General features: G+C 41.3%; 1 protein-coding gene across 2 annotated transcripts in view; it reads left to right on the top strand.

Annotated features, from left to right (window-relative positions):
* The first annotated feature begins 1,614 nt into the window (after positions 1-1,614).
* Positions 1,615-22,756, top strand: part of Clrn1 (clarin 1) — a 36,622-nt gene continuing 15,480 nt past the window's right edge. For both annotated transcript variants that reach the window (XM_051156829.1, XM_051156828.1), the window contains exon 1: positions 1,615-1,867. In XM_051156829.1, the coding sequence (XP_051012786.1) occupies positions 1,615-1,867 (253 nt within the window). The remainder of the gene's footprint in view (positions 1,868-22,756) is intronic.

Here is a 22,756-nt window from a genome sequence, read left to right as displayed (position 1 = left end):
GGGCAAGCAGTCAGGTCTCCTTGCAGATGTATGTGCTCTCTAGAGACCTAAGCTGTATACACGATAGACTAAACTGCCCTCTTTTCAAGGTCAGCACTTTGCTTAGAATAGAACATAGAACACAGAACTCTGTTAATGAGTTCAGTAAGCTGCTTGGTCTCTCCCGCCTCAATTTTCCCATCTATCCAATGGGATATGATTAGCAGTGGCAGCATCGCACTTGCTATAATGCTTGTAAGAGTTAAATAATACGGTGAAATGCTTAGCAAAGGATGAGAGCCAGGCTTGGGCTAGAAGTCAGAGCCAGCATAGCATGAGATACACAGCTACTCAGTAAACAATCTCTCTTGTGCACGTGTGCAAGCATGCACACACAGATACACACACACACACACAGAGAGAGAGAGAGAGAGAGAGAGAGAGAGAGAGAAACAGAGAGACACAGACACACACACAGAGAAACAGAGAGAGAGAGACAGAGAGAAAAGAGACAGACAGAGACAGAGACAGACAGACAGACAGACAGAGAGGTAGACAGAAAAAGACAGAGACAGAGAGGGCCCCACTATTTATGCTTTTCTCATGAGGATCCTCACTGGGCACCCAGAGTTAAGAGGCAGTTACTGAATTCCACACTTGAGTTTTCAGGTCTTAACTCCTAAACGAAATACACTTTGCTATATGCTTGTTCTCCCTGGGAGACCTGCTCTTCAGTGGCAGGTCCGTCCGACCACAGTGCTTCTTCTAAGTCAATGCTCTTATCTTTATAGATGGTGCTGCTCCTTGCACCCACAGCTGTGTTCTCTACTGTCATACTGATAAAGCCAAAATGCTTTAAATGAAAGCACTTATATATGTACATATTTGTAACTGTTTCTCCACATTTCTGTGTGTCAAGAAGAGTTTGAATCAAACTCTCTCTAAGTAGATCCCATAGAAAATGTGGGTCTGAGAGAACTGGGGGTGAGGAGGACAAGGCCCGTGTAGCTCTGAGACCGTCATGTCTATGCCAGACACAATGCAGTGCCAAGTTTCATCTAATTAAAATGAAACATTTTCAAGATCAATTAATTACTATTACCTGTGCCAAAGAGGCCATTCTCCCACTGCTAAAAGCAAACAAAACCCAGAAATAAAAATCTCATCAATACACAGATATCTCAAGTTGCTGCAAACTTACCATAGGAGCCAAGCATGCTTCTGAAGGTTTCAGCTCACCCAATCAGACAGCAGGCAGAGGTGCGGGTGGAGGGGGAGGTGGGCTTTCTCTCAAGTTACACAGAGGACTTCATCTGTTACCCTAGACCTTTCTTAGTAAGTGACCTTTCTTAGTAAGAGAGGGGATCCTGAAGGCAATTTGAAAAGAGTTTTCTTTTACAATTTCTTAATCCAAGAATTTCTTTTTAAAAGCAAAGCAGCAGAAGAGGAGAAGAGCCCACTGTGGGTGAGGAGGGACTCTTCACGAACTGGCATTCTGCCTAGTGGAGCCAGTGTGAGGAAAGACAGCCAGTCCCTTCAAATCCTGTAATAAATGCAGCCGAAGGGGCAGTTCCTTCTTGACGCTCCCGAAGGTCTTGGTTTTGAACTGCATCTTCACCGAAGCCTTTTCTCGTCATGCCAAGCCCGCAGAAGAAAATCCTCTTTTGCATGGCCGGTGTGTTGAGCTTCCTCTGTGCTCTTGGAGTTGTGACAGCAGTGGGGACGCCACTGTGGATCAAAGCCACTATCCTCTGCAAAACCGGAGCGCTACTCGTCAATGCCTCCGGGAAGGAGCTGGACCAGTTCATGGGTGAGATGCAGTATGGGCTTTTCCACGGAGAAGGCGTAAGGCAGTGTGGATTAGGAGCAAGGCCTTTCCGGTTCTCGTGTAAGTAACAGTAGCATCTGAATTATTTACTGCTATCTGAACACTCTTCCAACTATTGCAAAGACACGAAGAGGATGTCGCCTTCTATCGCAGGCCTCTTCAAGCCACTGTGAACCATTAGAAACACCCAGGGCTCTGGGCAACTTCTTCTCTCTTGTTTCGTCTTTATTCTTATCAATTCGTATTATTTCTAGCAAGATGTTTACTGTGATCGCATATAATTAGTTGTCATGAAGTCAAGCTTTTTGAAAGCGTAATCTTTTAGAAGGGCTGATAAGATGACTCAGCAGTAAAGTATGTGATACCCAGACTGATGACTGAGTCTGATCTTCAGCACCTGCATGATGGGAACAGAAAACCAAATTTGCCAAGTTGCCCTCTGACCTCTATGCACGCAATGTCTCAACAATTTCTCTCTCTCTCTCTCTCTCTCTCTCTCTCTCTCTCTCTCTCTCTCTCTCTCTCTGAATTTTTGAAAATGAAAGTATACCCCTTAAGATTATTTGTAAGACATGATGACATCTTTGTTAAATAAAAAGACTACTTGAAGAAATAGGAACACTGTAAGGAATAATCTTTGTGTCTTTTGTCCTTTAAGAAAGGACAAAAGTTTACTTGCTTTTCCATCTGCACATGATGCTGTTTCTTGTCCTGCCCCACACTGATAGAACCTTTGCTGTTGATTTAACAACTTCTGCTCTCATATTTAGCCAATCTTGACTTATTTGGCTACATACATTTTTAAATGTTAGGGAATGGGAGGGATTTTTCTGTCATGATATTTTTGCAAAATGGAAGTGTTATACACAGTATTTGTAATATTTTTATCTTGAGATGAGAAGGTTTAAAAAATTACCATGAGAATGGGAAACTCATTAAATGAAAATTAATAAGCAGTCATTTGTTGTATCTCTCACTACACATACACAGAAGTTATTATTATTTCAAAGGGCTGGTTTGGAGCAATCTTACGAAGACACAGTCAGTAAATTACTGCATAAATCACTCTTTAGGAAAAGAGACTCCCAACTGAGGCATTTAAGATGAATTATTATTTTTGCCTGAGCTTCTTTTCTCCTCTAGTATAGGTAGAAGGTGAAATTAATTGAATTTATTATTAACATATGCAGTATCTAATTAAATTTCAGCTCTGGCCCATTTATATTTCTGCAGCATTCCTTGTATCGTCTAGGCAGTCATTTGGCACCAACCTGCAACCCACATGGGTCACAAAGTGACATGAATTTTCATAGGGCTCCAGAAAGATTCCTAAGACTCAGTCTTCAGCTTTTCAAGAAAGTCTCGTCAACTAGATTTGATGAAGAGGACTTAATCCTTTTCCTGCATGGCTTTAGTTCACTAAGATAACCTATAACCGTGCTGGGAGAGCTGCTCAGCTTCCCCGGAGGTGGGGGCAGGAGGCAGAACAAAGCAAGAATACTGTGTGGTTTGCAACGTATTTAAAAAAAAAAAAAAAAAAAAAAAAAGGAAAACAGATGAGTGCAGCGGTTTAGCTGTGAGTCACTAGCAGCTAAAGCCCGAGTAAAGCTTCTAACAAAGGAATTCAGACAAAAGCAGGAGCGACAGGGCCTTGTGTTTGTTACAGGGAACAGGAGGTGAATGTGACTTCTGCCACAGGATGTGTTTTAGGAACTAGATGTTTTCCTAGCACTTAGCACACTAGGCGCTTCAAAGGAGTTGTCTGGTTTACTTTCTCTACTCACAGCTACGTGTGTCCTTGTGATTCCAAGCATGACTTCTGTGGCTGTGGCTCCTCTGCTGCTCTTACCTGGGAAGTGCTCACTCATTTGCTTGCATGCTGTGAGGACTAGCAGAGCTAAACAGGGGTCCAGCAATCCCATGGCCTGCCCCACAAACTACCTTGGTCTTCTTGCTGCTCTGCACATATCTCCCCAGCCTGGTGAAGAAAAGCTTACGTTTTTTGTTTGTTCTGTGATGAGAGACCTTGGTAGACTATAGAATGTACATATTAAGTACACCATAAAATAACACGTGGAAATACACATGTCAAAACTCCATTTATTTTGTTGACTCCCAGAGAAATATACAAATAACGTAATTTGTTTCTGCTTAAGCAAAACAAAGAGAAAACAACTTTCAATATAACATGAAGGAATGTTAGGAAAACCGTGCTGTAAATAAACCCAATGGAATTCTCAAAGACAACACTGCTCATTTAAATACAGTGTGGAAACCCACTATTAGCATGCTTTTGAAACACTCTGCACCGCTGAAGTTCACACTCCTATCACAGTTGTAGTGTGTGGACTGCATAATCTCACTTAACATGCCATCTTTACCCAAACAATGGTGTTCCATCAACTTGCTTAAGAGAAGAGAGACTTCTGATAAGTTCTCGTGATAGTTAAGTGGGTGTCTTGTTAATATAAAACAGTTAAGTGGCTCACCCCCATCTTCTTAATAGACGTTTCCTTCGGGAAATGCCAGTGGCCTCCAGAGACTGTAGAGAGGGGTTCTTTCCTGTGTTTCTACAAGTCAAATGAAAATTTGAACACAGTCATTCACAGAGCACCCCTCTTCCGCATCATTTCTTTGGAAAATTACCAAGTAGGTGCTGGGATTCAAAGAAACACTCCTGTGAAGGAGGAATGGAAAAGATACTTTGATAAGTATCAATCACTTTGTGATTTGTTGTCTTGTTATCAGTTGCTATAGATTTATATTTCAATTCTACTGGATTTCTGTCTGCATTTTGTTTGTGTATATTGGGTGTGGTGGTGGTAACTGGGTTAAGCCAAGCACTATACCACTGAGCCACAGCCTTGACTTTTTGTTTAGATCATCATTGGACAAACAGGTTATAATGTGAGCCCAGTTAGCCACATTAGAACATTAAAAAGCCCCTACCCAGATCTATCCAATGGACAGGACATTCTCCACAGTTGAGTGGACAGTGGGGTATGACTTTCGCACATACTCTGGTGCCTCATATTTGAAAACGTCCCCTGGATGGGGAGACCTGGTGGCACTCAGAGGAAGGATAGCAGGCTACCAAGAAGAGACTTGATACCTTATGAGCATATAAAGGGGGAGGAAGTCCCCCTCAGTCACGGTCATAGGGGAGGGGAGTAAGGGGAAAATGGGAGGGAGGGAGGAATGGGAGGATACAAGGGATGGGATAAACATTGAGATGTAATAAGAATAAATTAATTTTAAAAAAGGACATTAAAAAGAAAGTAAAAATCTCATAATTTTCTTTAACTAGGGCATCCAGAATACTATTAGGTAGGCATATAATCCATTAAAAATCATTGAAATACCTTACATCTTTTTTTAGGCCAGTCTTTGAATTCTCGTGTATGTTTTATACAGCATACCTAATTAAGACTGGACACATTTCAAGTGCTCATTTCAATGCTACTATATTGTACAGTATGGATTTAAATGGAGATTTACTCTGAATAAATTGGCTATTGACAATGTCCATGTTTTAAATGACTTTTTGCTTGGCTCTGCTGGATGAATCTATGTGTGTGATTTTTATGTGCAATGGTTGTGTCCCTTGTAAAGCCGATATGTATGGTATTACATGAGGATGAAGAATTGAACAAGAAGAGGAGTTTGGCAGTGCAGTATGTTTATTCCTAGTAAATGCTCCCTGCTGACCATTCTATCTCTTTTAATTATAATAAGACTCTGCTCTGTTAGCATGCCAAGTTATGCTGGGAAAATTTCTGCCTCATTTACTTGGGCTGATTCTCATCTATCCATGGGTCAGTGGTTCATTTACTAGAGGTCACTAGCATTTCTGCCCAGATTCATTATAATGACAGAATGTTTGCCTTTGAAGGCAACACAACTGGTTGACAAAGTTGTTCAATCATATGTCACCTGTAAAAATTTAATGACAATGGTTAAATGTCAAATACAGCCATCAAGGCAACAACTACCAGTCTTGATCTCCCCACCCTGTCCTGTGTGTGTGTGTGTGTGTGTGTGTGTGTGTGTGTGTGTGTGTGTGTTTCTGCTTTGTTGGTTTGAAACACTGCAGAACATTATCAAAATATGATATTCAATAATCATATGTTATCAATCATTCCTACATATACTGATCTGTTCATTGCCAACACAGTTCAATGAGCTGGAAAAAACATATGGAGGGTTTTTTTTTAATGTGAAAAAAATTAGAATTTAACCAATCATGTATCTCAGTTTCTTCCAACTTTAGTCATACTTTGAAAAGCATTTTAATTTGGGCCCTATGAATGAAAATTTATAAAAGCCATGACAGAGCCAGTGTACTTCATATTTTGGGAAAGCAGAGATTCAGTACCTAATGAGGCATATGACCCAGACTACAGAGTGGATGTTGAAATTATTTCCGTGAATAAGAGGATGACCTTTTGAGCACACTGTGGTACAGAATAGTTGAGACTTGGATGTCATTGTGAGCAGGAGGAAGAGTTGGCATTCTATGTCCTACAAGTATGTCTCTGTCTTTTGTTGGCCCATCCTGGCCCATCTAGGCTCCCTACAGCTCTCCTATGGCTTTCCTAGAAGAGCTGAAGGCTTTAATGTCCTGCTAATGAAACTTTGCTCCTGTCCCGTCCCTTTTCCTTCACACACCCTGTGTGGACACTAGCATGAGGAGGTGGGTCTGGGAGAGAAACATGTGTGGCTTATCTATGTCTTTTGGATGAGAGGGAGGGAAGAGCCATTGACCCATGTACCCAGAAAATCCAGGCCTCCTGTCTTTTAGTTTGGACGTGCTTTAGCTAGACCCACTCACTTATGAAAAGGTCCAGCAAATAGAGACCATTGTCTTTCCCACATGATCAATAGTGCTTAGCAGAACAGACACGTGAGAAGGTTTTCAATTCTCTCAGCCCAACAGCCTTCTACCTTTCCTAAACCTTGCCAATCTGCAACTATTTTCAACATCTATATTATATGAATTTGAGCACTCACATTTCTGCTCTGCACAGAGAGCCTAGTCCTCAGAAGACAGGGATACATCTTACTCGTAAAAGCACTTCCCCCAAGCCAGGGCATGAAACAGAGTATAGCCCAAAGGAGGATTCACAACTGATTAATAACCAGCTCTATTGGAATCAAGTAGCCTACACTGGAGATGAATTTCTGCCATTGGCTGAGGCTAAGGCTCTCGGCACTCAGACCTCTGGGTCAAGCCTTTTTCTTCTATCATAAAATGAAGGTAGAACTGTGTGGTTTGTGAGCACTGCTTTTAATTCAAATGGATGATGTATACAATGATGTGATCTTTTAGATGAGGGCTTTGGGGTCTTAAAATTGTCCAGCCTTTCTAGTCTCTGTCAATTGATGTCTTCCCTGACTGGCAGATTTTGGCACCATTTTTTTTTTTTTTTTAAAGAAGTAGTGACTTTTGTGAGCTTTTACTCTGGTCATGTTTTATGACATATTCTGAAATGTGCACCCGGTGTCTCTATTGAGGACATCTTCCTGTTCTTCCCTGTCACACTCTTTTACTTCTATGTAGAAAGCAGCATGCTGCGGAGGCCTCTAGTGAGGAAAGGGGTGCTTTGGAGCTAAGAAGCATGAGCCAGTGGGTTGCTGAGAGCAGCAGCAGCAGCCATCTCAGCACCAGATGCCCGAGCCAGAGGAGAAGGCTGCACCACAGTGAAGGCTGAGCAGCTGGGAGGTGCCCCTCTCCTCTTCATGTCTTTGCTTTTCTCTGTAGATTCCTAGTCTGTCCTCCATGAAAAATGGCTCCCAGTTTAATTTCTTATACTCAAAATGGCATTTAAAAGGTATTCTCTACCCAAAAGAGGTTCTGGCAGTTATTCTGTAAACATGGGGGAAATGTCAGGAAAATACTTTTCAAAAGGCAAACATCTATTTCCCCCTGACCTTCATTGATCTCTTCTCCCATTTCCTTATCAAAAGGCCAATGCAATCAACTTTGCTTAACAATCAGAATTTCAGCCATGTGGGCTAGTGCATAAAAGTACTATGTACCAGTCCTCTCTCCCTCTAAGTTACTGTCCACACTGACAGCTCACCAGTTATTGTCCCAGAATAGAAAGAATATGGATGACAAGCTACTGCTTTTCTGAATTGTGTGTGTGTGTGTGTGTGTGTGTGTGTGTGTGTGTGTGTGTGTGTGTGAGATGGCGGATAGTGTCTCACAATGCAGACCTGGCTATTCTGGAACTCACTGTGTAGACTACACTGGCTCCAAACTCGTAGAGACCTGCCTGCCTCTGCTTCCTGAATGCTAGGAATAAAGGAATGGATCCAGATGTCTGAATTTTGGAGATTTAAAAAAATGTGTTTGTTTATTTATTTTTCAGACAGGGTCTTTATACATAGCCTGGGTTGTCCTGAAACTCACTATGTACATCAGGCTGGCCTCAGACTCACAGAGAACCACCTGCCTCTTCCTTCTGAGTGCTAGGATTAAAGTGTGAGCCACTAGGCTTGCCTTAACATTTATTTTTTTAGTTAGTTCATACAAATGCTACATATTTTAAAATTCCAAATGACATTTTGATATATGTAACACTTTAGTTTTTTTTCCTTTATGTCTATGACTACTTTGCCTACATGTCTGCATGTGCATCATGTGCCTTTCTGGTATCTGTGAAGGCCAAAAGGGAGGTGGACTTCCTGGAACTGGAATTATGGACAATTGTGAGCTGTTGTGTGAATATTAGAAACTGGACCCGGGTCGTCTGTAAGAGTAACAAGTGCTCTTAAACACTGAGCCATCTCTTCAGACCCTCAATACATGTAATGTTTAAATTGAGATAACCATCTCTCTCTCCCAAAACATTTACCATTTCTCTACGGGGAAAACTTGCCAAATTCCCTTTTACAGCTTTGGAGAATATCCAGTGTATTAATTTTATCTATAGTTACTTCAGTGCTACAGGACAGTGAATCTTCCTCACTTCGCTGTCTTACCTTTTTTGATCAAACTCATCCCTTCGCTGCCCCCCACCCCCATCTTCTCAGCCTCTGGAAACCACTGTTCTCCTCTCAGACTCTACGAGACTTTCTTAGTTCCTTTTTTTTTTTAATTGCTGTGAACATAGCAAAGAAATCATTCGTTGGAGATTGCTTAGAGTTCTAGAAAATTAGTCTACGATCATCATGGCAGAAAGCAGGCAGGCAGGCATGGCCCTGGAACAATATCTGAAAGCTTTACATTCTGATCCACAGGCAGGAGAAGAGAGAGAGGAGGAGTGGAGGGAAGGAGGAGGGAGGGAGGGAAGGAGGGAGGGAGAGAAAGATAGCAAGCACGTGGTGGTGGTGGTGGTGGTGGTGGTGGTGGTGGGGATTGGGCCTGGCAGGAGCTTTTGAAACCTCAAAGCCCACCCTCCGATGCACACCGCCTCTAACACCTCCTAATCCTTCCCAAACAGTTCCACTGACTGGGGACCAAGCATATGAGTCTGTGGGGGCCAATCTCATTCAAACCATCCCAGGAGCTAACTTATTCATATTCTGCCTACAAGTGGGATTGTGTCGCACTTGTCTTTTTGTGCCTGGCTCCTGTCAGTTAACATAGTCATGGCCTTAAACGGAGGCCTGGACCTGAACCCTGGTCTATCATGGAGCACTTGTTAGCCCTCACAGAAGACCCAGGTTCAGTTTCCAACATCCTCATGGCAGCACACAGCCCATGCATCAGGATGTAAACTCTCAGCTGCAGCAAGGGAACTTTACATCAAATATTGCAGTGAGGGCGAGTCTATGATTTCACACTTCTCTGCTTTTCTTTCTAATTTCTGAAGGTGACTTAATTTTCTCCAAGCTCTGTCAGGCATCTCAGAAGGAAAAAATGTGATTTCAGCACCATTTATTGAGTCCCTCACAGGTGTCAAGTATTTCCATATATTACCTCCAGTCCTTACAGTGATAAGTACTGTTGGTACTGGGGAACCTGGGGTTTCTGTTTAGGTTCTTAGTTTTCATATGAAGGAACTTATAAGCAGACTCAGAAGAGGGCTCAAGGACAGATGCTCCTTTGGTATTATCTAATATTTATATGTTATCAACAGAACACTGCAATAAAATTCTTAAATGGATTATCAGTGGCTACTATGCCTTATAATGACTATAGTGCCCATTTAGTATAGTGTGTATCTATCTATCTATCTATCTATCTATCTATCTATCTATCTATCCATCATTGATCATTCTTTCTTTTCTTTTCTTTTTTTCCTTTGTTTTTCAAGACAAGGTTTCTCTGTGTATCATTTCGGCTGTCCTGGAACTCATTCTGTATACCAGGCTGGCCTTGAACTCACAGAGATCCACTTGCGTCTACCTTCCGAGAGCTGAGATTAAAGGTATGCACCACCACCACCCAGCGATATAGTATAGTTAATTCTTATTGAGTAAATAATGTACTGAAGGTAGTGAAAGTAAACAGGTAACTTTTTCTTCTTTTCTTATGAACCCAGATTTAACATTTACGTTTTTAATGAGAACTTGGAAGGAAAAACAACCAGGCAGGCAAGGTATGAATATTGACACTTACTAGAAGGAAAGAGAGACGAGACAAGGTCATGGTTTCAAGAAAGCTGGCAAGTTCCACATTGAATTTCAGCAAAAATCTGCATGATGGAAGGTATGAGGGGTGCTTCAGAGAAAGACTGAGAAAGGCCAGAGTGCCAGTGGAAGTGTGCACATGCTTCTGGCTGTTATCTGAAAGGAAAGAGATGGAAAAGGAAAAGGGAAACACTGCACACATCTTCTGGAAAGGGAAGTGCCTTCTCTCATTAAGGAGATAATTAGTCCTTTCTTCTCTTTATCAGTGGCTTTCTTCTCTTTAGTACATCTTCAGGAGAATCAGATTTCCTAGTAAAGTTAGATTGCTGGCCAGGAGATTGACAAGGCCAGCTTCCGTAAGCCAGGAGATAGTAGTGTGTAGTGGACTTACCTTGGGAGAAGTTCGGAATGGCACCTCCACTGAGAGGCAGAGATAGAACACGTATTTTTGATCAGGAAGAAGTAGCTTTCAGCTAACAGATCTCAGCAGAGTTCAGACACTTTGACTTTCTCACATGGTGATTTAAATCCTTAAAAGGGGGCTTCTTTTTGTAGGGTCCTGAAAGAAATGGAGGTGGCATGCAGTTTATTGAGAGGGAGATGTCACCCTCAATGGCTAAAATCTGTCTAGCTCCCTGCTATTATGATGCTAGTTCTCTTGGTCAAATTCGGACTCTAGAAGCGCTGAGATGTCACAGGGCGGCCCCAAAATCATAGTGGGTAGCAGACCTGGATTCCAGTTCACGTGCAGATGATAAATAAGACTCTTTCATCATATTTTGGTAAAAGGGTCATCAAGAAGATGCAGAAGGGGTTTTGAGGCCTTTGTTATTTTGGGGGGGGGGTGAGGGGTTCAAAGTGGGCAGCAGTCCATATCTCTGAGCATCTTCTTTAATATTGTGTTGAAACCTCACAAAGAACTCATTTTAAAATTCATTCCTTGCTCTTTTAAGCTCTTTAAGTTCACTTTTCTATATTTAAATACCCAAACCCTGGTATTTGACCTCTGGAAGATAAAATAGTCAATCTTGCTTGAGGATATAGATTGACTAGGTCACAAGCTTCAGTCTAGTCTCTGAGCTATGAATTACACTTCTTTTGTATCCACAGTTTAGATTTAAGACAAAGATATCTGGCAACACTGTTTAGTTAACTACAGCCTTTACAGTATGACCATTAATTAATTGCTTTGACTAAAGCCATGATTACACCACAACCATTAACAGAATAAGAGAGTTTCATAAGATGACAGTTTCACAACTGAACAGGTACCAGCGCCTACTTATTTTGAAAACTAGGAGCAACAAGACAGAATTAAAGCATCTGTTAAAGTCTTTTCCCCCCTAAGACAGGATCTCACTGTGTAGCTCTGGCTGTCCCAAAACTCACAGAAATTTCCCTTTCTCTTCTTTATGAGTGCTGGGATTAAAAGCATGTGCCAATAGACATAGCTTAAAACCTCAGTTTTTATAAAAATGAAATAAACAAAAGTGCATTTTACCTTAAAAGTTCTGTATTCTATAAAGTTAGAATCATATTTTAAAACAAAACTCATATGTACTGTACTAGGGTTTCTTACTTTTTTTTTTTTTTTTTTTTGCACAATTCTTTGCTGGAGAAACTTTTCTGTGACCCTGGCTATATAGGTAGATAATATAGTACACAATTCCCACATTTTTTGCAGATTATGAATCATAAAGGAGTTTAGTTTAAAACAATTCTTTGAAACAGATATAATTTTGTCCTTTATTAACAGTGAAGGCAAATTTGCATATTAATAAAATGGATGCAATCTTTTATTTTTACCTAAAGAAGTAAGTCGTGCTGAATATTTGATACATTAGAACACAGAGCATTTCCAACATTTTTCACAGTTGATAAGAATTTTGATTTTATGATTGTCAGTGCCGAGATTGTCACTGTACATACACATGTAATACAAAACGGAAGAAGGGTGTTTAGGGCCATCTCAGGAAGTGGTTGGAAACTCAGTCCCAATCCATGCCAAAATTTAGTTAACAAATATTTTGAAACTCAAGCCAGCAACTCTAATAGAAAGTTTTAAAGTCAAACACTCTAACACAATATGATCCAATGACAAATTAATTTGATACTGACATGCTGAAAGATGATGGTAGGAAAATACTTTTTTAGAAAAAGTCTTTGTTTTCTATATGTAAACCTTTATATGGTTATTGAGGCAGACAACCTTATATGGACAGTGAGAATACTGCCATTGGTAACAGAAGAGAGTCTGAACTGAGCCCAGGTGTTCTAAGCACTGTATATTCATTGTCACTGCTGAGATGGGACGTGCGATGTAAAGTGTATTCATTGCAACTGCAATGAAGCCATGCCATGCATCGTGGAGTTCTACCCAAATCACTTCGGATTCACTACACGTTTGATTTTGAATTCATTTTTACTCATTCAGACACTTTTTATTGTTGCCAGACCTTCTAAACCTTCAACATTCAGTCATGTGATCCCATAATAAGAAGCTGGGCACCAAAACAATTTTGAAAAAAACTTCGCTTCCTGTAGATAGTCATCCAAGTGCCCAGGGTAGACGTGCTAGTGGGATGCACTTTCATTACACATGTGATAGATTTGAGTAAGCAAACTTAGTACCTGGTAGACTCATTTATTCAGGGCTGGAGTTTTGCTCCATCCCAGCATGTTACAACTGTGGCAAAGCCATTCTCAGAAGTTATTGCCCCAGCGCAATCATGCCCCTGTGGATTCAGAGCAGCTAACTGGGTTCTGCTATCAGAGACATATGTGTACAAAAGCGGCTGTTCTCCATAAGCCACCATTGGTGATTCAGACTCACTGGCGGGCTGCCTGCAAGTAGGCTTAAGTCAGGTGGGTGCACTTCAGCTGAGAAGGATTCAAGCAAGGTGCTGGGGAAATTGTTTTGAAATGGTTCTGTCATGTCACCAGGTCTCCTCCTTTTAAGCACTGGGTCACAGATCTCATTGTGTCTGGCCACATAGCCATCAGGAACTTGGCTCAATACCTGGCTGTGAGCTTGTGGGTGATACTAAGAAAAGTGAATGCACAGAGCATGTGTCAGGGAAATCTCTTTTTACCAGATTTTCATAATGACTGGCTACAGATGGGCTGAGGGGGAAGTCAGATCAAGAGCATTTCTGTAAAAAGAGACCTCTTCTCCTCTCATTCTCTTTCAAGAAAATGAATAGCTGAGCACATCAGGAGGCAAAATAGGTCTTTAAAAATAATAAGAAGGTCTTTTATGTAAGAAAGACAAGTTGAGAAGAAAGGCAGAACCTCTCAAACTGCCTCTGGGGCTTTAATCTCAACAGAAGTTGCTGTGCCATTGCTGACACCATTCTCAGAGGCTGCCTCTGCTCCCAGAGCCTCACAGATGGTGCTGTCTGCATTTCACATCTGGCAGATGAAGGCAAGAGGGCTGACAAGACCAAAACCATTAGATCAGTGGTCCATGAACCTGGCTGCCGCTTAGGATCATCTTGGGAGTCTTTAAAACTTACCGATGCCAAATCTCCATCCCAGAACTACTGGCTCTGGCTCTGTGGGGCAGGGTCTGCCATGTTGGGTTGGTTTAACAGCTCGCCAGGTGATTGTAAGATACCGTCCAGGTTGAGAATTACTGGAGCAATGGTGGTCAGGACTGGCGGTAGCAAGTGAGGCTAAGAGATCAAAAGTCTCTCAGGAATGAGGGAAGCCAACCGAGAAAGGGTGAGAAGCAGTATTTAGGATTCCACGCTTAGCAGATTGTTCTGGTCAAGCTCAAGCTGAGATCCTTGGCTTCCAGTCATTGAACTATACATATTCTTGAAGGACCTGGTAGATAACTCTCTAGTGAGAAACAGTGCGCCTCTCTCTCTTTCGCAGAGGTGTTCTTTCTTTGCACATTTGCAGCTGTGCAGATGGTTGGGCCAAAGAGTCAGTTTTGCCCCAGCTAGCCAGATGCTCACCCCCACCTGTCTGTGTCGGTGAAGCCACCTAGTTCGCAGAACTTGGCAGAAGATCAGAGTAAAAACAAAGCTACGATTGTGATCTACATTTGCCTGTCTTCTGTGCCAAGCGTCTGGTCCTTCCAAAGAGACTCACAGGGGTCCTTTTAGCAGGATGTTATCAACCTGAAGGTCATTTTAGAGAAGGTATTACAGAGAGTGCACCTCCACTGAACCCCAAATGCACACAGGAAGTAGAAACAAGGACAGGAGCAGTTTATCATACGATGAGGAACATCTGTGACAGGCATCAAATAAGTATCAAGAAAGCTGAAATGTCATTATTTTTAATAGTTGCCCCCTGGTGATGAAAGAAAAAAAGAGAAAGAAATCGAAGCTACAAAACAATTCATTTCACATAATCAAAGGATTACTGTGGGCGGGGGGGGGGGGGGGGGGAGGAGGAGGCTCTTTGGTCCTGGTGTAAGTCATATAATCTGATCACCCGTAGATCAACCGGCCCCTGCCCAATCCCAGTGACTGGTCCTCAGTCTACAAAATGCAGACACTCTGCACTGCATGATCACATCCTACTCTAGTCAGCGCTCAACACCCCTGCTGTTCTCATCAGGTGAAAGAAATAGTTAGGCAATTACTCCACATTTCCAAAGAACTGCTACATAAATGAGCTCATTTTTATTTCTCACATGCCCTATGACACTTATATTTTCTTTCTTCTTCTTCTTTTTTTTTTTTTTGACACATAATAGTACATATTCATGGGACACAATGTGATGCCACGATACGTGTGTATTGAATAGTGATCAAATCAGGGTAAGTAGGATATGGATCATTTGTGGTGATACATTAAAATTTTCTCTTTCATATTTTGGAATATGCAGTGCACTTTTGTTAACTAGAGTTACCCTACTGTGCAACAGAGCATATTTCTCCTGTCTAATTGGAACTCTAAGCCTATTGACCAATCTCCTCCGAGCCCAGCCTCTCGTAACCACTATTCATTTCTCTATTTCTGTGAGATTGCTGTTTCATTATCCCTATTTACAGACAAGGGAGCTGAAATGTTTATAGACCTTTACTGTACATATTAAAGGCAAAACTGCATAGTTGAAAACCTACGTAACCCTGAGAGCTCTGCTCTGGTGAACCTGACATTCTTCTTAGTTAACGCCTGGCTATTCATATTGCTCCCGACAGCAACACCATAGGCTTTTGCTTTTGTGATTCATAATATTTCAGTTCTTTGTCACTCCTGAGCAATGCCATATTGCACATAAATTCAGATTAAATTTACTAAGTCCTGTTTTTAAGACTACTAAATAAGAGACATGACAGACTAAAATCAGTAACAGATAAAGGAACAATGAAGGGTCTAGGTGAAATATAACAAAAAGAAAACTCCAGCACCTAAAACTAAAATAAAATTTGAAGCAATTGAAATGAAAGTCATACATTTGGGGGTATCAAATAAAACATGGATTAATGATAAGCAATAAAGGAACATGCTTATCACTTAGTAGTAAAAACAAATACCTTTCATCTTTTTTTTTATTTGATCTACTGAAAACAGCTTGACTTTCCATATAGGATAAAAATGTTCAAGACAGAAAGATATGTATAACACAATTCTATTTCTCTCTGAAAGGCTTCTTAGTGCCTATATATAAGTGCCTTAGCATTATGCTGGAGTCTAAAGATGGCAACACCATTAGAAAGGATATTTTCTCAATGACAGAATCTAGCAGAAGTCTTTATAATGAATGATTTTTGTCAGTCAGAATGGGCTAAGTTGTGTTTTTCTAACAAATAAAACCAAACTCTATAGGTTTTATAAAAAAGATGTATTTCTTCAGCTGGAGATTCACTCTAGGCTACATCTGTCATAGGCAATGTTGACAGTTGTGACAGAGAAAGTTTTGTGGAACCATCACACCAGCAACTAAATTCTATGATGTAGAACTCAAACATGCCACTTGCACTTTAATTCTTTTGTCCAAGGCATGCCACAGAGCTATACCAAGCTTCAGAAGGGCCAACATGTGCAATCTAAGTAGGAGTCAAAATTGATGACGAACCTCAGCTATCAATGCCTGAACAACAGTAGTTACTATAAAAATTATTGTATTTGTTCAGAAAGCTCAATGAAGGAGAGTTACCATGTATAAGGACAAGGTATAGAAAACCAGATAAGTTCACAAGGGTCATTTATATTTCATTCACTATAAGCAAAGACCTTCCAAGTAAAAGAACAGCAGGGAAAATGGCTTCATGAGGCTAGAGCACAGAAGATGTATGAGGGGAGAAGAAAAGATAAGGCTGGGGGCATCGACCAGGACATGACAGACCTTCCTTGCTAGGTAATATGAAGTCACTAAAAATATTAAGGCATGTGACCCGACAGACAATCGATGAGAAGAATAACAAACAGAAAGGCAGAGGAGGGACACTTCCAACACCACAAAGCGGTGACAAAAGAGTGGAAAGAAAGAGACCCAGTTCAAAAGTCCTCCTTACAAAAAAGCAAATGGAACTGGACCTAGGACAGAATACACTCAAAAGTCCTGCAAAGTTGTGCCAGGCAGAGATAAAGAGAAGAGAAAGAGCAAAGAGCAAGTGCAGAAGGAAGACGAAGCTGGAGTTGTTATATTTAACAACCTTCAAGGCGGAGGGCAGACTGGGGTAGAGCGGTGGGACCTGCAGCCGGAAGGCAGAGGCTGGATGCACAGTGGAACACAGAATTCCTGGGGGGGCGGGGGGGATGAAGGAGACAGTAGGAGGCACGCCCTGGAAGGGAGTGGTGTGTGTGTGTGAGAAAGAGAGGGAGGCAAGAGACTGGAAGAAGGGTGGCTGAGGTGCAAGGGACTGTCTGAGGGAAGCCTAGGGAGGAAAGACCTTCATAGAAAATGGTTCACAGGCTTAAACAGCATGGGATATCAAGTAAGAGAATGTGACTATGACCCAGAGTGCCACAACCAGGAAGGCGAAAGGGCGCTTTTCAAAGCAGCCAGTGAAAAAGCGGACGAGGCAGGTCTTTGCAGGAGGTGAAATGGCAACCGGATAAAAGGAGCCTGACGTAGAGACTAGGTGTAAAGGAAAACATTGAAATTGGGAAATAGCAGATTTCCTTTAAGCCAGGCTAGGGTGTGTGTGTGTGTGCGTGTGTGTGTGCTCGCGCGCGCGCGCATGCACGAGCGCGCAGAGGACAGAGTAAAAGACTGAAGGTGGTGAGAAAGGGAGGCTAGAGAATGTGGAAAGGGCGGAAGAGCACAGATTCCAAGGATACAGCCCCTATGAAATGATTGCGTGAGAGCACATTTCCTACGGGGTGCCTCCCGGTGCTTGTGTTTGTACTAGGAGTCGTTAACTGATGACTTGTTCAACTCGGTGTCATAACAGCGGCTCCAGTAACAAGGGCATGACAGCCTTTCTTTGCATGTCAGCTCCATAGCCTGGATTGTCCTTCTCGCCCTCTCTTTCCTGGGACCAAGATGCCTTCATTCTTCTGTCAGAAGGGTGAACAATGACCATCCTTTCAGACCTATCTGTGCTACCGTGTGCAGCGGTTGTCTGCTTCCTTTTGTTACTGGCTTATAGTTTATTATACGGATGTGCGCACCTTGCTTAGCTGTCCACCCATTGATGCTATTTAGTGGATTTCAGTATTGGTGAACGTGAATGAGGGCACATAAGCATCGGCACTCAGGGTTGGGTGAAGTGTGTCTTTCTGTTCTCTGAGGTGCATTCCTAAGAAGTGGGATGGCATGCCTTGGTAGTGGAAGTCAAGATACCTAGGTTCTGGAACAGCTAGGGTACAGAAGAGAAGCAGAACAGCCTTGGCCCCAAACTATTACTATGTACAAAAACAAACAAACAAACAAACAAAAAACCAAAAACAAACAAACAAAAAACAAAACAAAACAAAAACAACCCTCAAAATAGACACCAAGAGGCAGGGGAGATGGCTTAGTCAGTAAACTGCTTTCCAGGCAAGCTTGAGACCTGGCTTTGATTTCCAGACCTCACGCTAACAAGTAATGAATAAATGAACTAGCTGTGGTGGGCTTAGTTTATAATCCCAGGGCTGGAGAAGGGGAGACGATCAGATCCTGGGGCTGGCTAGCAAACCCACTGACGTCCAACAGTTTCCTCCCAGATTGAAATACTGTCTTCCACGTGAGCTCCTTCTGTAGGAAGGCAGATGACGCCTGAAATGGACCAGATTCCCTAGTCCCCTCCTGGAAGAGTAAAGCATCGGGCTCCTTAGGGCAAGCATGGTCTTCGCTCTCAGCTTATCTAATTTCTTCTTGTTCTTCTTTGTGCGTGACTACTTCACAACAACAATCCACCAATAACAATCAAGATATGGGATGTTCTACCATTTCCCAACCTTCTTCCACTCTTTTTCCCCAACTCCTCGGCTCTGGCAGGTAGAACTCTAGAAGAAAAATCGAAGTGCTTTCCAAAATGTAGGTGTCATCCTCTTTATCCTCTGTGAAGCAAGGGACCAGTTGTTCCACGATTTCTTCATCGGGGTTTTAAAAACTGAAGTCATTTGGTAGACGTAGGCCATCTCATTGTTTTAATTAGCAACAGCAACCCACCACCAACCAACCAACAACCTATACACACCACATCTTGGGGTCTTAGCATTTATATACCCTCTGAAAAGCCCCCAGAATTCCAAAATCACACAATCTAGGAAAACTATCTGAAGCTGGCAAGATCACACCTCTGCTAGAGCACGAAGCAAGTCATAGTCAACTACTGTGGACAACCTGAAGCAGCCCTTTGTTGCACACTTGGAATAAAAACAAAAGCATATTCTTATAATATTTCTGTGTTTTTAAAAAGGAAACAAATATTCCAAGATTCTCACTATACCAAGTTTTCAAGACTTTGTGAGTTGTTACCCATGCTCGGGTGGACTTTAATGATGCAGCTGTCTTTGAGTCATTTTTGCTCCTGTAAGTAACCTTTCGCCTATAGTCTTATACTGAATCCCAGTAAAACTCATTAGTGCACCAAATTAGACTTTCTGATCTTTATATTATAGGAGTGTGTAGACTATGTGATGCATTTTCCCAAGAAAAGTTTTATCATATGACATCAACCAAGCATAACTGTAAAGTATTCAGCTAATATACAGCTAGGGACCTGCTGCAAAATACAAAATAGGTGGGCAGTGCCAATACCCAAGATGGTCCTTGTCTTATACACAAAGACACACACACACACACACACACACAGAGAGAGAGAGAGAGACACACACCCTATAAATTTCAAGGAAAAAAAAAAACATCTGAAACCTTGCATTTGTCAAAAACTTCTTAGATCTGAAACTTGATACATAAAAGAAAGAATTGATAAATTGGACTTCATAAAGGGAAAAAGTGTTCTTTAAAAGACACAGAGACATGGCCCAGACATGGAGAAAATATTCGATTTTCTTATCTGGTAGAGAGCTTGCATCCAGCATTCATAAAGCTGTCTCAAAACTCAATTACAGACAACCTAGTAAAATACATACAAAAGATATAAATAGACACATCACCCAAACTAATGCAAATATCAAGAACAAGTTCACCAAGCATGGTCCACCTCCACAGTCCTCTGGGAAATGTTAATTAAAACAATGAGATGGCCTACCTCTACCAAATGGCTTCAGTTTTTAAAACCCTGATGAAGAAACCATGGAACAACTGGTCCCTTGCTGCACAGAGGAGAAAGAGGATGACAGCTACATTTTGGAAACACTTCTATTTCTCTTCTAGAGTTCTACCTGCCAAAGCCAAGGAGTTGGGGAAAAAAGAGTGGGGGAAGGTTGGGAAATGGTAGACCATCCCATATCTTGATTGTGGTGACAGTTATATAGATTGACTGCATTTGTTAAGTCTTGCAGAGGTTTGGCAAGATGGCTCAATGGGTAAAGGAGCTTGCCGCACAAGTCTTGGAAATGTGAGCTTGATCCCAGAAGCCCACATAGCATCCAACTCAGAATACAACAACAACAACAATAATAACAACAACAATAACAATAACAGCAACAACATTTTAAAAACTTACAGAATCAAAATGTGAGATGTTTTTTAATGTTAATTTTATTGTTGTTCTAAAACTAAAGGGTGTAGAGAATGACCACAAAGGCAGCTGTCATTACGACTTTAGGCAAATTAAATCTCTGTACTTCAGTAATTTTACTCTATCAACTTAAAGCAAAATAATATTTCCTTCCTGTGTGTAAAAATTGGCCGAGCTTTGTGAATACAAAAAGCTTGCTACCAAGGCTAAGGACCTGAATTCAATGCCTGTGCCCACATTGTGGAAGAGGAGAGCCAACTCTGGTGAAAAACCGATTTTCTGGCTAGCACTAGTATGGCTTATCCATGGCTGAAGCTGGGAACAACCATGAAATAATGGAAGGTGTCACTTTAATGACATTGGGTAGTATGGGTCTAGGAAGACATCTCATGTGGTCTTCTGTTCTTTTAGAGTTAGGATTACCATATGCAACAGAATAAAAATACTTAGAGGTGTGGAGGAGCCATACTTAACCCAACAAGACACCCTGGCCTTGAGAAACCTCTCAGTTAGCTCTTAACAAGTGAATGGAAGTTAGTTGTTAAAACAGGCAGCTGAGCCCCACTTCTCAATTGGGTTATTTGGTTTGGTGGTGTTTAATTTCTTGAGTTCTTTATATATTTTGGATATTAGACCTTTGTCAGATGAAGGGTTGGTAAAGATCTTTTCCCAGTCTGTAGGCTGTCACTTTGTTCTGATGACAGTGTCTCCTGTCTTACAGAAGCTTCTCAGCCTCATGAGGTCCCATTTATTAATTGTTGACGTTAAAACCTGGGCTGTTGGTGTACTGTTCAGGAAGTTGTCTCCTATGCCTATGTGTTCCAGGCTCTTCCCCACTTTTTCCTCTAACTGAATTAATGTCTCTGGTTTTAAGTTGAGGTCTTTAATCCACTTGGACTTGAGTTTTGTGCATGGTTACAAATAGGGGTCTTAATTGCATTTTTCTACATGTAGACATCCAGTTAGACCAGCACCATTTGTTGAAGATGCTATCCTTTTTCCATTGAATAGATTTGGCTTCTTTGTCAAAAATCAAGTGAGCAAATGTGTGTGGATTCATCTCTGGGTCTTCAATTCAATTCCATTGGTCCACCAGTTTATTGCTGTGCCAGTACCATGCTGTTTTGATTACTGTTGCTCTGTAGTACAACTTGAGATCAGGTATGGAGATTCCTCCGGAGGATCTTTTATTGTGTAGGATTGTTTTTGCTATTCTGGGCTTTTTATTTCTCCATATGAATTTGAGAATTGATCTTTCAATATCTTCAAAATATTTTGTGGGTATTTTGATAGGGACTGTGTTGAATCTGTAAATTGCTTTTGGTAAGATGGCCATTTTTACTATGTTAATTCTCCTGATCCACGAACAAGGTAAATCCCTCCATCTTCTCATGTCATCTTCAATCTCTTTCTTCAGAGGTTCAAAGTTTTTTTCAAATAAGTCCTTCACTTTCTTGGTTAGAGTTACTCCTAGATATTTTATATTGCTTGTGGCTATCGTGAAAGGAGTAGTTTTCCTAATTTCTTCCTCTGCCTGTTTGTCCTTTATATATAGGAAAGCTACTGACTTTTTTGAGTTAATTTTGTATCCTGCCAATTTGCTGAAGGTGTTTATCAGCTGTAGGAGTTCTCTGGTGGAATTTTGGGGGTCACTCATATACACTATTATATCATCTGCAAATAGAGATAATTTGACTTCTTCAGAACTAAACAGAATTCTCAACAGAGAAATATCAAATGGCCGAGAAACACTTAAATAAATGCTCATCCTCGTTAGTCATCAGAGAAATGCAAATCAAAATGACACCGAGATTCCATCTTACACCCATCAGAATGGCTAATATCAAAAACTCAAGTGACACCACATGTTGACGAGGATGTGGAGAGAGGAACACTCCTTCATTGCTGGTGGGAATGCAAACTAGTACAACCACTTTGGAAAGCTATCTGGCACTTTCTCAGAAAAATGGGAATAGGGCTTCCTCAAGACCCAGCTATTCCACTCCTTGGAATATACCCAGAAAATGCCCTACCACACAACAGGGACATATGCTCAACCATGTTCATAGCTGCCTTATTCATAATAACCAGAACATGGAAACAGCCTAAGTGTCCCTCAGTAGAAGAATGGACTAGGAAACTGTGGTACATTTACACTATGGAATACTACTCAGCTAATAAAAACAAGGAATTCCCAAAATTTGTGGACAAATGGATTGAACTAGAAATTATCATAATGAGTGAGGTCACCCAGAAGCAAAAAGCGACAAACGGTATATACTCACTTATATCAAAACACTAATCCAAGGGATGCATCCCATGAAAAACT

The sequence above is a fragment of the Acomys russatus genome, chromosome 15 (genome assembly GCF_903995435.1).
Source record: "Acomys russatus chromosome 15, mAcoRus1.1, whole genome shotgun sequence".
Taxonomy (NCBI): domain Eukaryota; kingdom Metazoa; phylum Chordata; class Mammalia; order Rodentia; family Muridae; genus Acomys; species Acomys russatus.
This window is presented reverse-complemented; position numbering and strand designations above follow the sequence as displayed.